A 12,982-nucleotide genomic window follows, 5' to 3' on the forward strand; every position below is an offset into this window, starting at 1 on the left:
CCACATGCAGCCTCTAGGAGGTCTCAGGTACCACCTCCCTTCCAGTCTTGAGTCTTAAACGAACCTGACCGGAGGGGTGTAATAAGCCCCATAAACCTCCATGGTAGATGGCTTTTAGGATTTGCCTAACTTCAAACCCAAAATTTAAAGACATATAATATAATTATATAATTTAATATATTTTTTGGCTGGCTGAACAGGGGTGCTACAATATGTGGGAGGGGTTGGGCATGGGTGTCTGTCCAAGGGAGGAGGTGGGCACTTACCTTTCCTGTCCTTCCCCCGTCTAGATGCTGCGCTCTGTCTTCTCCTCCGCCATTGGGATACTCGGTGCCATCTACTGCCTGTCAGTGGCGGGAGCTGGGCTCCGAATCGGACCCAAATGCTTAATAGACAACAAGTGGGACTACCACTTCCAAGAAACCCAGTAAGTCCTACTTTGTATTTGTATGCCCCGTTCTGTGCCTCTTTCCACCTGCTCTCTTCCTACCTGGTCCAGAAATGGTGGTTCAGACTCAGCTCCTAAAGAGTTCCTTCCAAATGACCCATCTAGCCCTTTACAGACCTTAGTAGATCCTTGCACTGGGTGGTGGTAGGGCCTGCTGTGTGAGCAGTTTCTCTTAAATGACCCTGTCCATCCACAGAGGTGCTTACTTACAAAATGACACTCTATGGAATTTATGTGAGGCGCCACCTCACGTGGTACCCTGGAATGTGACACTCTTCTCGATTCTGGTGGTCGCCTCAAGTCTGGAAACAGTGCTGTGTGGAATACAGCTGGTGAATGCGACCGTTGGCGTGTTGTGTGGTGATTGCCGGAAAAAGGAGGTAGGACCAATAGGGGCACAGTTGGGGGTGGATGGGGGCTGAGAAATCCTGCTTGCTCTTGGCTTCCTCTTTACTCTTTCTTTTTTTTTTTTTTTTTTTTTTTTTTTGCAGGGAGCAGCTCACTGAGTTCCATGGGCCACCCCTAATACCTCATTTCTGGAAGTCTGAGTGGTCACCCACTCCCTAGTTGGCTAGGAAAAAACCCACATACACACTTTTATTGTTCGATAGCTTCCTTAGTGGGATTAACCGCCCTGAGCACCCTTCTCCAGTTCTGGTTTAGCCTTTGGAAGGAGTGTACAGGGGCCTTCAGAGATATGTGTCTAGGATTGAGCTTCTATGTGGACCTTCACTGCACCCCCAGCCCCCACCGCCTCTTGTTATTCTCTTAACAACAACATAGCTATTGTTCTGGAAATAAAATTCTGTGCTCTAAAGAAAGTTAATATGCCAAATGTTGAAAGACAAGCAATTTTTAATTTAATTTTCTTTACATTTATGTGTGTATGTGTGTGTGTGTGTGTGTCAGAGAACAAACTTGTAGGAGTTGGTTCTTGTACCATGTGTGTTCTGTCCTCAGGTTTAGCACCAAGGAGCTTTACCTATTGAATGCCCCCTCTCCACTGTTGGGGAAAAGCCTCAGGTCATGAGGTCATGAGGAATTGAGTCAGGCTGTGCTGGGCAAATAGATCCAAGCCATAAAGAACAGCTTAGCCCCAGCCTGACCCTTCTGCTTTACCTGCAGAAACAAAATATGCTCAGGTACTGAAAACAACTCACCCTGTTCTAGCCAAACTCTCCCCTTCACTCTCCCCCACTTCCCCCCTACCCCTCACCCCCCCACATAAACATAATCTGTAATTTCCTGGTAGCTCCCTGTTATATAGAGAGTCTGCCTGCCTCTATCTCACTTTTCTTACATCCACTATTGGCAATTTCTTTTTAAAGAAGTGAAGGATCATTTCAGTTGATGGGAAACGTTGATAGGTCTCTAACCAGGGACAAATGGTTAACTGAGCTGACTATTTAATATATCAAAGTAGACCTGGCCACCAGGTTCTCCCAGTATCCTTCAGTCCCTACCTGTTACAGAGTAGTGGCTGGCATACTCTGCTCCTAAACATCTCCAGCCCAGAGACTGGGCCACCATTCCCCAGCTACCCTTCCTTATATAATTGCCTGTCCCCCTTTTTTGGTCTACCCTTTATCCTCCTGGTCTTTTGGTCTGGTTCTCCCCTCTCCCCTCCCCACCCTCCTTGAATAGCCTGGCTCAGGGTCATGTTCACTCTGGACTTTGCCAGATGTCCCTGCCTCTGGCCATACATCTCCCTTTTATCTACAATAAACCTTCTCCTCCGTCATACCTAGGAGCAGTCATTGTGTTTTATAAAAAAGAAAAAGAAGCCAGGGATGTTTGGAGGCATGATATGGTGCAGGGAAAGGGGTTTCCTCTGCAGACCCATGCTAAGGGATCCCTTCCCCCTAAGGGTACCAGCCACATGAGTCTGATATAACACATGAATATAGTATAGAAATAGAGTTTATTTAAGGCATTGGGAGGGGAGTTGAGTGGGTAGTAGAAACAGAGAGAATTAGAATAGAATAGAATAGAATAGAATAGAATAGAATAGAATAGAATAGAATAGAATAGAATAGAATAGAATAGAATAGAATAGTAGAGGCTAGCCATGAACATGTGGAGAGAGACAGGGGGAGGGGAATGGGGAGAGAAGGGACAGAGGGGGAAGAGGGTAAGAAAGCAAGAAAAGAGTGAGGGGGAGAGAGCAGCCCCTTTTATACCGAGTCAGGCACACCTGGCTGTTGCCAGGTAACTGTGAGGCGGAGCCTAGAAGGAATGCTAACAGTCATGTCTTTCCTTTTTTATTCAGTAAACATTTTAAAAACATGTTGGTAATGAGATACATATTGGCTAGTGGGAGGAAATACTTGTTATGATAGGGAAAGTCTAACTCTGAGTATACATAGCTGGGGGATTCCAGGCAGAGAAAACAGCATGAAAATAAAAGTCTTGGATGACAATTTCTGTTTAGGAAAGCCGCTACTTAAAAACTTGCAAGGTAAGGTGGGGATGAGACAGGTGGTGGAAAGTGTGGGAAAAGATTTCTTTAGTCTCAAAGCTCTAAAAATTAACATGCAAAGCCATTTGCACTACCATATGGTTAGTTACTGGTTCTGTGAGCGCCTCCCTCCTACCTGAGGACTTCCAAGCCAGGTGCGCACCCCATCTGACCGACTCAAACCTGGGAACTTCCACCAGGTGCTACCAATAAGGGGTAAATTGGGTCTCTTCACCAGTCTCTCTGAGTACAGGAGGTTGGGAGTGGACACAACTTCCATCCCACTCCTTTATCCAGAGTCACTGATGGTTTAGAAGGGAGACAACTTGGGCTCTTAAAGGGGACATATTATCTACAGATGTCCTCAGAGAGCCAAGGCCCAAAAATTCATGAGTTCAAGTTCTTTATTCTGAACTATATGACCTATACAATCCCTGAAGCCAAACTTGAATTCGGGCCTTGAGCCATGCCGGATCAAGAAAGAAGAGGGAAGGAATCAGGCAGCTTATTGTCTTTAAATCAAGGGACAGCAAAGCCAAGACCAAGAAGCTTTAATAGTAAGAGGCAGTACTGTCTGAGCGACAGCATCAGCTGTTACAGCAGAATATTCTGACGTCATTAAGCGCAGTGTCATCTCGGAGGCCTCTAGGCTTCTGGATTTTGGTCTGCAAGCCACAGACGCCTTTGGGACAGGAGTCACTCCACTCTCCGTAGTCTCCCCAGCTCAGCCCCGCCCCCTCCAGCTCCACACCGTCTGAGCAACGGAAGCGCACGTTGTTCACTCCAGTGTTGTCCCCAGGAAATGTAAATGGCTCCACTCGAAGGCAAAAAGCCACTAGGAAGCTAGTACCAGGACACCACAGAGGCTCACTCCATGAGCCCCAGCTGCAAGAGAAGGAGTTGTAATGGCTCTACAAGCCCCTCCTACCCACCCTGGGGACTTCCTGTGTTTCCTGAGTACCCGGGTGCAGGTGAACTTACATCCCACACCTCTATAACCTTAATGGAGTTTATCTCAGGAAACAGCATTAACAGAGGGGTAGGAGTATGCCTTTGTACTAGGAGAGTGTCCTTCCCACTGGGAAGTGAACCTAGAGCTTTACAAACACTAGATAAATGCTCTCTATCCCATTGGGGGTTTTTTTTGTGTTTTTTTTTGTTTTGTTTGGTTTGTTTTTTTTGGTTTTTTTTTGTTTTTTGTCCCTAATCTCACCTTCCAGACTGGGACTCCACGACATGGGCGTTCAGCTGTGCATTCCCTCGAGTGCAGTGTAGCCGGATCCCATTCAAGGCTGTGTCATCTCCAGGAACACCTTGAGGGGGCTCCACCTAGATCAGGAGGGAAACAGAAGTGAGGTCCACTCAGGGGATTCTCCTTCTCATTTTCAGCTCTGCAATGTGGCACATCTTTGCCCTTTCTGAGACCCAGGTCTGAACCTTCACCTTGACAGAGAACCCACTGGCAAAGTATCCATCAGGACACATCTCAGGCCAGGCCCAGTCACCCCAGGTACCGCCATTGGTCACGTCAACAATTGATGCATATCGTGGTTCTGCATGAATAATACGCTGTGCATGTCCATAGCCCATCACCCCCAGCAGCAGTAGCAGCCTGGCTTCAGCCTGCAGCTCCATCCTGCATTACCTATGCATCTGGTCACTTAGATGGATTTATATCAGTCCTGCCTATCAAGAGTCAGGCTGCAGCTCTATACCAGCCCTGCCCATTCATGGCTCAGATTGCGGAAGAATGACCAGGATTAAGTGACATTCAAAACTAATCTGTTCCAGTCCAGGAATCTGGAAGATTTGAGGCCCCCAGGTGTTAGGGAAGGAGGGGTAGTGAAAGCCGTTGAGTTTAAATTAGCGCCTACCGAATACTTTCCACTAGCTGTGATCTGCACTCTGCAGTTATATTTCATGTAATCATTGCAAGGATTATAGAAGATAGAAATTATATTTCCTGGTTAGTCAATGAGAGAGCTGCAAGTGACTTGCTTCCCCGCCCCTCCCCACCCCACCCCCACCCCAGTAAACCGAGGGAAATCCCAGCATTGGAAACAGGGGCCAAGGCTGCAGTGATCCTAGGAAAACCTGCCAGGACAGGATTAGGCAGGGGACAGTGTGAGGATGAGAGGCAACTTTACAGGCTGTGAAGAATACCGTTGACATAGATCAAGTCTGTGAAGGATAGGGGCTGGGAAAAGGTCTTTTTTAGGCTGTGGCCCTAATTCTTTGAGAATCTTGGACACCAATACACCCAGAGTGACAGGGTCTCCCTCTGTAACCCGGGTTGTTCTGAAATACTGTGAGTAGCTATCTCACTTAGGGTTTCTACTGCTGTAACACAGCATCATGACCAACAGCAGGTGGAGGAAGAGTTGATTTGGCTCACACTCCCACTGGAGGAATTCTAGCAGGGTAGGAACCTGGAGGCAGAAGCTGATGAGAGGCCATGGAGGGGTGCTGCTTACTGGCTTGCTCAGCCTGCTCACCAGCCCAGGAAGGGCACCCTCCACAGTAGACTGGGCTCTCTTCCGTCAATCACTAATTAAGAAAATGCCCTACAGGCTTGCCCACAACCATATCTTATGGAGTCATTTTCTTTTCTTTTCTTTTCTTTTCTTTTTTTTTTTTTTGTTTTTTGTTTTTTGAGACTGGGTTTCTCTGTATAGTCCTGGCTGTCCTGGAACTCACTCTGTAGACCACGCTGGCCTCAAACTCAGAAATCCGCCTGTCTCTGCCTCCCAAGTGCTGGGATTAAAGGTTTGTGCCACCACCACCCGGCCTGACCTTGAATTCTTAATCATCCTCCTAGCACAGCCTCCCAAGGGCTAGGATTACTAGCTTGAGGTACCACATCCAGTGAGACAGGAATAATTCTAAGACCTTATGGACAAGGACTGAGATAACTAAAAACAAATGAGGCTGTTCTTTTCTGCTTCTTGTATTCTTTAAGACACAATGAAACGCCATTCACTATGTAGCCAAGGCTGACCTGGAACTCTTCACCCTTCTGTCTTGACCTCCTGGATCCTGGCATTACATCCTCTTACCTTGCCTTGCTTAATAGTCTTGAATCTTTTCCCAGACTGCCCTTCCTTCTATGACCAGCAGATGGACCCCTAATTCACAAAGAAAAAACCTGGCTAGATTTGTTAAGGGGCACCACCCCTGATCAGCTGACCTCATACACATTCCTCTGTTTTCTTTAATGCATATTTATTTACAAGGCATTTAGTTCAAGAAATATTCTAAATGCTAGAAAATGACCAAGAAAAGCAAGGTGCTTGGCCAGGACTAGTGGCTGAAGTCCGTGTGTGATCATAGTGTCTCAAATAGCTAAGTAGGAAGATAAAAAGTTCAAAATCAGCCTGGGATATAGGGCATAATAGTGCATGCCTTTAATCCCAGCACGCAGGAGGCAGAGGCAGGCAGATCTCTGTGAGTCTGAGACAAGTCTGATCTATATAGTGAGTTCCAGGACAGTTGGGATATGTAGAGAGACTCTGTCTCAACAAACAAGTATGTAAGTAAATACATAAATAAGATAATTAATCCCAGCACTTGGGAGGCAGAGGCAGATGGATTTCTGAGTTCAAGGCCAGCCTGGTCTACAGAGTGAGTTCCAGGACAGCAAAGACTGCACAGAGAAGCCCAGTCTCGAAAAACCAAAATAAACAAACAAACAAATAAGATAAACCGGGGCTATGTAAAGACACCCTGTCTCAAACAAGTAAATTAATAAATAAGTAAAATGAATTAACCTGAACAGTTTAGATCCTGTCTCAAAAACAAAAGAAAGAAAATGGAAAATAAGGGGGCTCGATGATGTTTACAACTCAATGCTAGAGTTGCTTCCTGGCATCCTTAAAGTCATGGATACAATCTTCAACGTACACAGCGGGAGAAAAAGTATCTGTCTTCACCAAAGCTCACATTCCAGGGGGGAGACAGAAGATTCTCCCCAGTGAAGCTTGAGCTGTGCTTTTATACACACACACACACACACACACACACACAAAGTATTGGGGAATGAACCTACAGTCTTGCACATTCTAGGAAGACACTCTACCACTGAACTATATCCCTAAACCATTTATACTTTTTTTTTTAATTTCTTTATTTCATTTATATGGGTACACTGTAGCTGCCTTCAGACACACCAGAAGAGGGCATTGGATCCCATTACAGATGGTTGTGAGTGCCATCATGTGGTTGCTAGGAGTTAAACTCAGGACTTCTAGAAGAGCAAGCGACCAGTGCTCTTAACCACTGAGCCATTTCTCCAGCCCCATTTTATATATTTTTTTTAAAGAAATTAAACTATTTTTAATGTCTTTCACAGAACAAGGTTTGATTTTTATCATTTTAAAAACCTTAATATTTATTCAGTTTTCTGACTGTATTTGTGCCTTCAACACTTACACACTGGTTTTCTGCTCTTCAGTAAGGAAAGTATACTAGATCCTGTCATGGACACATTTAGCACAAGTGGACTCACCATATACCCTGCTACGTTTTTGTTGTTTTAGGCAATGTCATTAGGACTTTAGGTCTCAGAGCACAGACTCCTCAAAGTCTTCCTGGGCACGAACCATGTGTGGATTTTGGTGCTTTCCTAAGTTTCTTGGAATAAAGATTAACAATTCTGTTACCAGGGGTTCTGGACAGCCAATTTTTGTTAGTCTGTATTACAGGGAAACCTACAATGGTATGTCAAATGCTGGGCCATCTCCAAACATTATTACTGGAGTTGAAATGGCCCTTTTTATAAAACTTTTTAAGACAGAGTCTAGATAAGTTACCCAGGTTGGCCTTGAACTTCTGATATTCCTACTTGAGCCTCCCAAATTGCATGAAGATCTGGGCTCCTGTGCCCACCTATGAAAATACTTTTGTATTCCGGGGGGTCAAGTATAGGGCCTGACATAGGAAAGTAACGATTGATTTAATGACTGAAATGCTAATGTGAAGCTCAAAAAATTAAATCATAATGTCCAAGAATCGTCGAAGGAAGACCCCAGACTCAAATCGTACGCAAAGGCAAAGAGCGTTTATTCTGCAGAAATTACCGGCATGCAGGGGTCACAACAAAATGGCAACGACTTGAGGGGCTTGCAAGGCCCCCTTTTATGCAGGTCTATGGGAATTTTCCAGAAGAATTAGGTAACCTCTAATATTATTGGTAGGGGTCAAAGCAGTAACATTAGTACCATTTTCATTGGTTGCTAAGTTAGTTCTATTATACTTGGTGAGACCTTGAAGAATTTTGGAAACCAGCTCAGTTCTGGCCTTGTGATCTTCTCCAGCTAGGTGTCTCAGGAGTTGTCCTCCCTAAGTCAGGCCATAGTTGGCTAAAGGTCCTTTGTCAGTGACTCCTTCTGAGAAGCCAAGTATGCTTCCTGGGGAATTGAAATTTTTATTCCCAAGGTTTCCAGACCTCTCAGTAAGAATGTAAAAGAAAAGAACCTAAAGTCCCATCTTCGGGCCTTAGCAAGTAAGATGTATTGGGCAACTGTGATCAGCTTTCCACTTGGAATGTTTTCACATGAGTTATCACTTGATCCTCACATGAGATTTATAAAGACCCCTTATCTGCAGTTTATAGTGGATTCATGCCCAGAGATTAAATAGAAACCACAAGATGCTGCCTCTTACTACAAGCTAGCCCCACAGGTAAAGGCAATGCAGAGACAGGTCACATACTATGTCCCCCAAATCTTCATTAGGTCTCTTACCCCGGGATCTGACCTCTAGGGCAAAGGACACAGGGGAGGGGGCCTTGATAGGTTAATTATTAATCCCCTGCACCTCTGGACACCATGGGAAGAGAAAGGCCACCACCTAGCTAGGTGAGGTGTGCCAGCAATGGCCATGGGGGTCTTAATGTCCCCAGCCCTGGGACGCTGGTTCCGCCATGCAATTCCTTTCGCTATCCTCATGCTGTTACTTCTTTACACTAGTGTATGGCTCTTCCATGAGTGGCCCTTTGCGGTACCAGCTCAGAGAACCCAGCAGTCTGGCCTGTGGGAACACAAGCTCCCTTCTTCTCCAGTCTTCACCTCCCTGCTTCCCTTCACCTCAGGTGTCTTGCCAGGCTGCAGGCCTGGGATGCAGTCCTGCAAGCCAGAGGGACCGCTACCTTCCCAGGTATGTTTGAGTTTTAAGGCCAGAGTCTGGGGACTCCGAACAAGGAAACGGGGAATCAGACTGAGAATCTAATGAAAGAAGGCTCCTCCTTCTCTGTTCCCTTCCCCCTTCAGAAGTCAAGAATAACCAGGAGGAACCCCAGCTAAACATAAGGGACATTCATCACATCTCAACAGTTGCTGGGTAGGCCTAGAAGGCTAGGAACTTTTCATGTATCTCTCATATCTATCTCCCAGATTGACCCAGCGCTCAGACGCCTAATGGTCCCAGAGAAGGAAGAGCCTCCCTGTCTGGGGCCTCACGGGGGGCTGGGTCGCATGGTGAGCCCCTTCCTGGCCTGTATGAGCCCTGAAGGGGATGTGGAGTTGTCCCAGTATCTGGCAGGATGGCGAGAACTACTTAGGTGAGTGGTCTCCCTCCCCCAAGCCCATCTTCCTCCAAATGATTCTGTGGTCTTTCTCAAGTCATCTCCCCACTTCCACTACCAAACAGGTTCCTAACTCCCCTTGGCTCTGTCTTCGCCTTTGCCACCAGCGAGGCCTTCAACAAGGTGACCGACCTCGAGGCTCGTGTGCACGGCCCCGACGCTTCGCACTACACATCGCTCGTGACTATGGCGACGTGGGAACGGCGAGCAGGATTGCTAGAGCGTCTGGGGACCAAACCTCCGCACCCAGCGGGGCCCTCGGGCTCTCGAACGCTGCTTTTGCTGCATCGCGCACTGCGCTGGTCCCAGCTTTGCCTCCACAGGGTGGCGACAGGGACGATCGGAGGTCCAGATGCCGGCACGCAGTGCGGGGACGCCTACAACACCGCCCTGGCCCCGCACCATCCGTGGCTTATCCGTCAGGCCGCTCGCCTGGCGATCTTGACCCTCCCGAGTCGCAGTAGCCTGCTCCAGCTGGCGTGTCCGGGAACCGGAGAGGCGGACGCGCGGGTTGCTCTGGCCCGGGCCGCCCGCGTCCTGGAGGATGTGTACAATCGTACCCAGGGCCTACTGGCCGGCCACGGCCTGCTCCAGCTGGTTTGATGGCCGCGGCATCAAGAGACTGATCAGGAAGGCATTTCTGGGGAGGGATCTAAGTACTCAGGGTTACGGGTGGCCCGGGTAGCGGTCCTCCTCCGTGACGTCACCGCAGCTAAGGCCCGCCCCCAGAAGGGCGGCCCCAGTGATGTATGAGATCTTCTCATCTTCAGCCTCAGGAAGCTGGAAGAAGCAATGAAGAATAAAAAGTTCCTTAGTAGCTGTCGACATCCGGCGTAATGTATGATGACTGTAGAACAAGCTTGGGGGTGGGGGATGTGGGAAGATCTGTTATCCCTGTTCTCTGCATCTGAAGGACTCATATTCCCCTGAGCTCATTTCAGCTGCTCCATGACTTCAGTTGCCAGCTCTATACCAAGTTTCAGTCCAAATCTGCTCTCCACACAGCCAACACATATCCCGCCTGAGTTCTACCTTCCTCCCCCGGAAGTGCATTTACTTCTGTGTTCTGTCTCCAACCTGAAGCCTGTGCATCATGCCTCTCACCAAACAGGCACTCCACAAAGTGTTTATCAACGGTGTCCTTGGTCACTTCCATACTAGTGAATGTGAAAGAAATAAACCATTTCCTAGACTAACTCCCAAATTGTACCTCAAATCTACTCTTTTCTGAACTCCAGAACACTATATATTCAGCTGGATATTTGGCGTTTCCACTTGGATGTCAAATAGTTATAGCACACTTAACAGGTTCAGACTGAGTTTCTAACACTTTCTTCTAAAATATTACCTTCATACTCATGTTAGCTCCGTAAGGAATTCTATTTTTCCAGGTCCTCAGATCCAAAATCTTGTTAAGCTGACTTTCCCCCATACCAACATTGAATCTATGGAAACCTGACTACTCCCATTTCCCAAGTTTCTTTGTCTAAATCAGCCTTATTTATTGTCTGAATCATCTTTTCCTTCCTTACAGTTGTACTGTCACTATACTACAAAAGGTGGTTCTTTTGTTTGTTTGCTCAGGTTTTGTTGTTGTTTTGAGAGTATTTTTTTTTTTCTTGCATAGCCCTGGGTGTCCTGGAACTTGCTTTGCAGACCAGGCTAGCCTTGAACTCACAGAGATCTGCCTGCCTCTGCCTTCTGAGTGCTGAGATTAAAGACACATGCCACCACTGCCCAGCAAGAAGTGATTCTTTAAAATGTCAATATTGGGGGCTAGAGAAATGGCTTAGCCAGTAAAGTACTTGAGGTGAGAACCAGGGCTAGGATCCTTATCACACACATAAAAGCAGGGTGGGCATCTGGCATGGTGGCTCATTCCTTTAATCCCAGTATTGTAAGGCAGAGGCAGTTAGATCTCTGAGTTCCAGGCCAGCCAGAGTTATGTAGTGAGTCCTTGTCTGGAAAACAAAACAAAACAAACAAAAAGCAGGGTGGCCATGGCAACCTACCAGCAAAAGGAATGTAGGGAGAGGAGGATCAGGAGTTCAAAGTCAACCTGAGCTGCATAGCACGTTTGAGACTTCATGAGATCCTATCTTTAAAAAAAAAAAATCAGAAAAGCCAAGCCTGGTAGTTTGTAATCTCAGGGATTTGTAATCTCAGCAATTTGGGAGGCTCAGACAACAGTTCCACAAGCCAGTGTTTGCCTGGGACAGCACCTGCCTAGGCTACAGATTAGTTCAATGCTAGCTTTCAAAACTTAGGGAGACCTTGCCTCAAAATTTAAAAAAAGGTCATAAGAAGCCTGGGCTGTCCCTTAGTGAGTGACAGAATGTTTGCCTTGCATTCATGCACAAGGTTCTGGGTTTGACCTCAGCAACAAAAACAAAACAAAACAAACCTTAGAAAACAGTGTATTGATGCAAGGATTTTGGGGTATTACTGAAGAAACAACCAATCAAAGAAAAAAAATGAATAAATTTGACTTCACCAAAATTTTAAACTTAATTTTTTTTAAACATTTGGTTATTTATTGGGCGAGGGGAGAGTGCGTTGGAACCACAGTGACTGTATAGAGGTCAGAAGACGACTCGCAGGTGTTGGCTTTCTCCTTCCGCCATAAGGGACAAGCACCTTTACTGACTGAGCTGTTTGCTTGCCAAAATTTGAAAACTTTTCGCTATAATACAATGGTAGAAAAATATCTGCAAATCATATATCTGATGTTTCTAGTACCTAAAATATAAAAATAACACAATACAATAATAAAAACTCAGGTAATTCTTTATTTAAAATGGGCAAAAACCTTGAACGGACATTGCTTCAAAGAAGATACACAAATGACTCACTAGCCACGGAAATATGCTTAAATAATCATTCGGGAAAACAAATCAAAATCATACGATCACACCCACATGTACTAGAATGTCAGGATTTTAAAATATAATACATTGGAATTATAGAATGGGCAAAGGTGAGAACCCTCAGATATGGGAGGTGTGATTGTCAAGGGGTATAGATGCTCCAGAAAACAATTGTAGCTTTTTCAAAAGTCCTCGTGGGACCGGGAAAATCAACTACTAGCATACACTGCTAAATATGTACCTAATGAAAACACGACCTGACCATTCCAATTTGTACTCTTGTGGTGTCTTTGAACCAGGACACCAATCAGTTTAAAGTATATCCAAGTTAACATTGCGACACAATGTTGTTACTTACAAAACCTTCATACTCCAGACTATACAATCGAGTTATAAAAAAAAACAAAACAAAAATCACCACCAACAAAACACACACACACACACACAAAACCTTATAATGTTTATAATGTAAATTAGGCTTCATTTGCAACTATCCTTAGCTTCTAGGCTCCACAAGCACTTAGTTAGGGACACCTTTAAGAGAAGAGGCTCCGCCCCACTTTCCTCTCCCTATTCCCGCTTTGTGTGTGTGTGTGTGTGTGTGTGTGTGTGTGTGTGTGTGTGTGTGT

The 12,982-nt window shown here is 45.9% G+C and overlaps 3 protein-coding genes across 3 annotated transcripts in view; 2 read left to right on the forward strand and 1 right to left on the reverse strand.

Annotated features, from left to right (window-relative positions):
- The window catches only part of Tm4sf5 (transmembrane 4 L six family member 5), a 7,135-nt gene extending 5,865 nt beyond the window's left edge, over positions 1–1,270 (forward strand). Inside the window, exons 3-5 of the mRNA XM_028785892.1 lie at positions 291–427; positions 645–828; positions 940–1,270. Of these exons, the coding sequence (XP_028641725.1) occupies positions 291–427; positions 645–828; positions 940–954 (336 nt within the window). The 3' untranslated portion in view covers positions 955–1,270. The remainder of the gene's footprint in view (positions 1–290; positions 428–644; positions 829–939) is intronic.
- Positions 1,271–3,440: 2,170 nt separating this feature from the next.
- On the reverse strand, positions 3,441–4,555 carry Vmo1 (vitelline membrane outer layer 1 homolog). The gene is made up of 3 exons (XM_028785984.1): positions 4,350–4,555; positions 4,120–4,235; positions 3,441–3,791 (listed from the first exon to the last, which is right to left on the reverse strand). The coding sequence occupies exons 1-3, from the start codon at positions 4,539–4,541 to the stop codon at positions 3,494–3,496; spliced, it is 606 nt and encodes a 201-aa protein (XP_028641817.1). The 5' UTR covers positions 4,542–4,555; the 3' UTR covers positions 3,441–3,493.
- Positions 4,556–8,761: 4,206 nt separating this feature from the next.
- Gltpd2 (glycolipid transfer protein domain containing 2) lies at positions 8,762–10,311 on the forward strand. Its single transcript, XM_028785921.1, has 3 exons — positions 8,762–9,059; positions 9,296–9,462; positions 9,552–10,311. Exons 1-3 carry the CDS (start codon positions 8,778–8,780, stop codon positions 10,087–10,089), a joined length of 987 nt encoding a protein of 328 aa, XP_028641754.1. The 5' UTR covers positions 8,762–8,777; the 3' UTR covers positions 10,090–10,311.
- The last annotated feature ends 2,671 nt before the right edge of the window (positions 10,312–12,982 follow it).

Source organism: Grammomys surdaster, unplaced genomic scaffold (genome assembly GCF_004785775.1).
Source record: "Grammomys surdaster isolate TR1022 unplaced genomic scaffold, NIH_TR_1.0 125368, whole genome shotgun sequence".
Taxonomy (NCBI): domain Eukaryota; kingdom Metazoa; phylum Chordata; class Mammalia; order Rodentia; family Muridae; genus Grammomys; species Grammomys surdaster.

Coding starts and splice junctions, on each gene's coding strand:
- Vmo1 (XM_028785984.1), bottom strand. CDS start 4,541: ATGGAGCTGCAGGCTGAAGCCAGGCTGCTACTGCTGCTGGGGGTGATG. Junction 4,236..4,349: donor CCAGTGGGTTCTCTGTCAAG/GTGAAGGTTCAG, acceptor CTCCTGATCTAG/GTGGAGCCCCCTCAAGGTGT. Junction 3,792..4,119: donor GTGGAGTCCCAGTCTGGAAG/GTGAGATTAGGG, acceptor CTTCTCTTGCAG/CTGGGGCTCATGGAGTGAGC.
- Gltpd2 (XM_028785921.1), top strand. CDS start 8,778: ATGGCCATGGGGGTCTTAATGTCCCCAGCCCTGGGACGCTGGTTCCGC. Junction 9,060..9,295: donor AGGGACCGCTACCTTCCCAG/GTATGTTTGAGT, acceptor TCTATCTCCCAG/ATTGACCCAGCGCTCAGACG. Junction 9,463..9,551: donor GGATGGCGAGAACTACTTAG/GTGAGTGGTCTC, acceptor ACTACCAAACAG/GTTCCTAACTCCCCTTGGCT.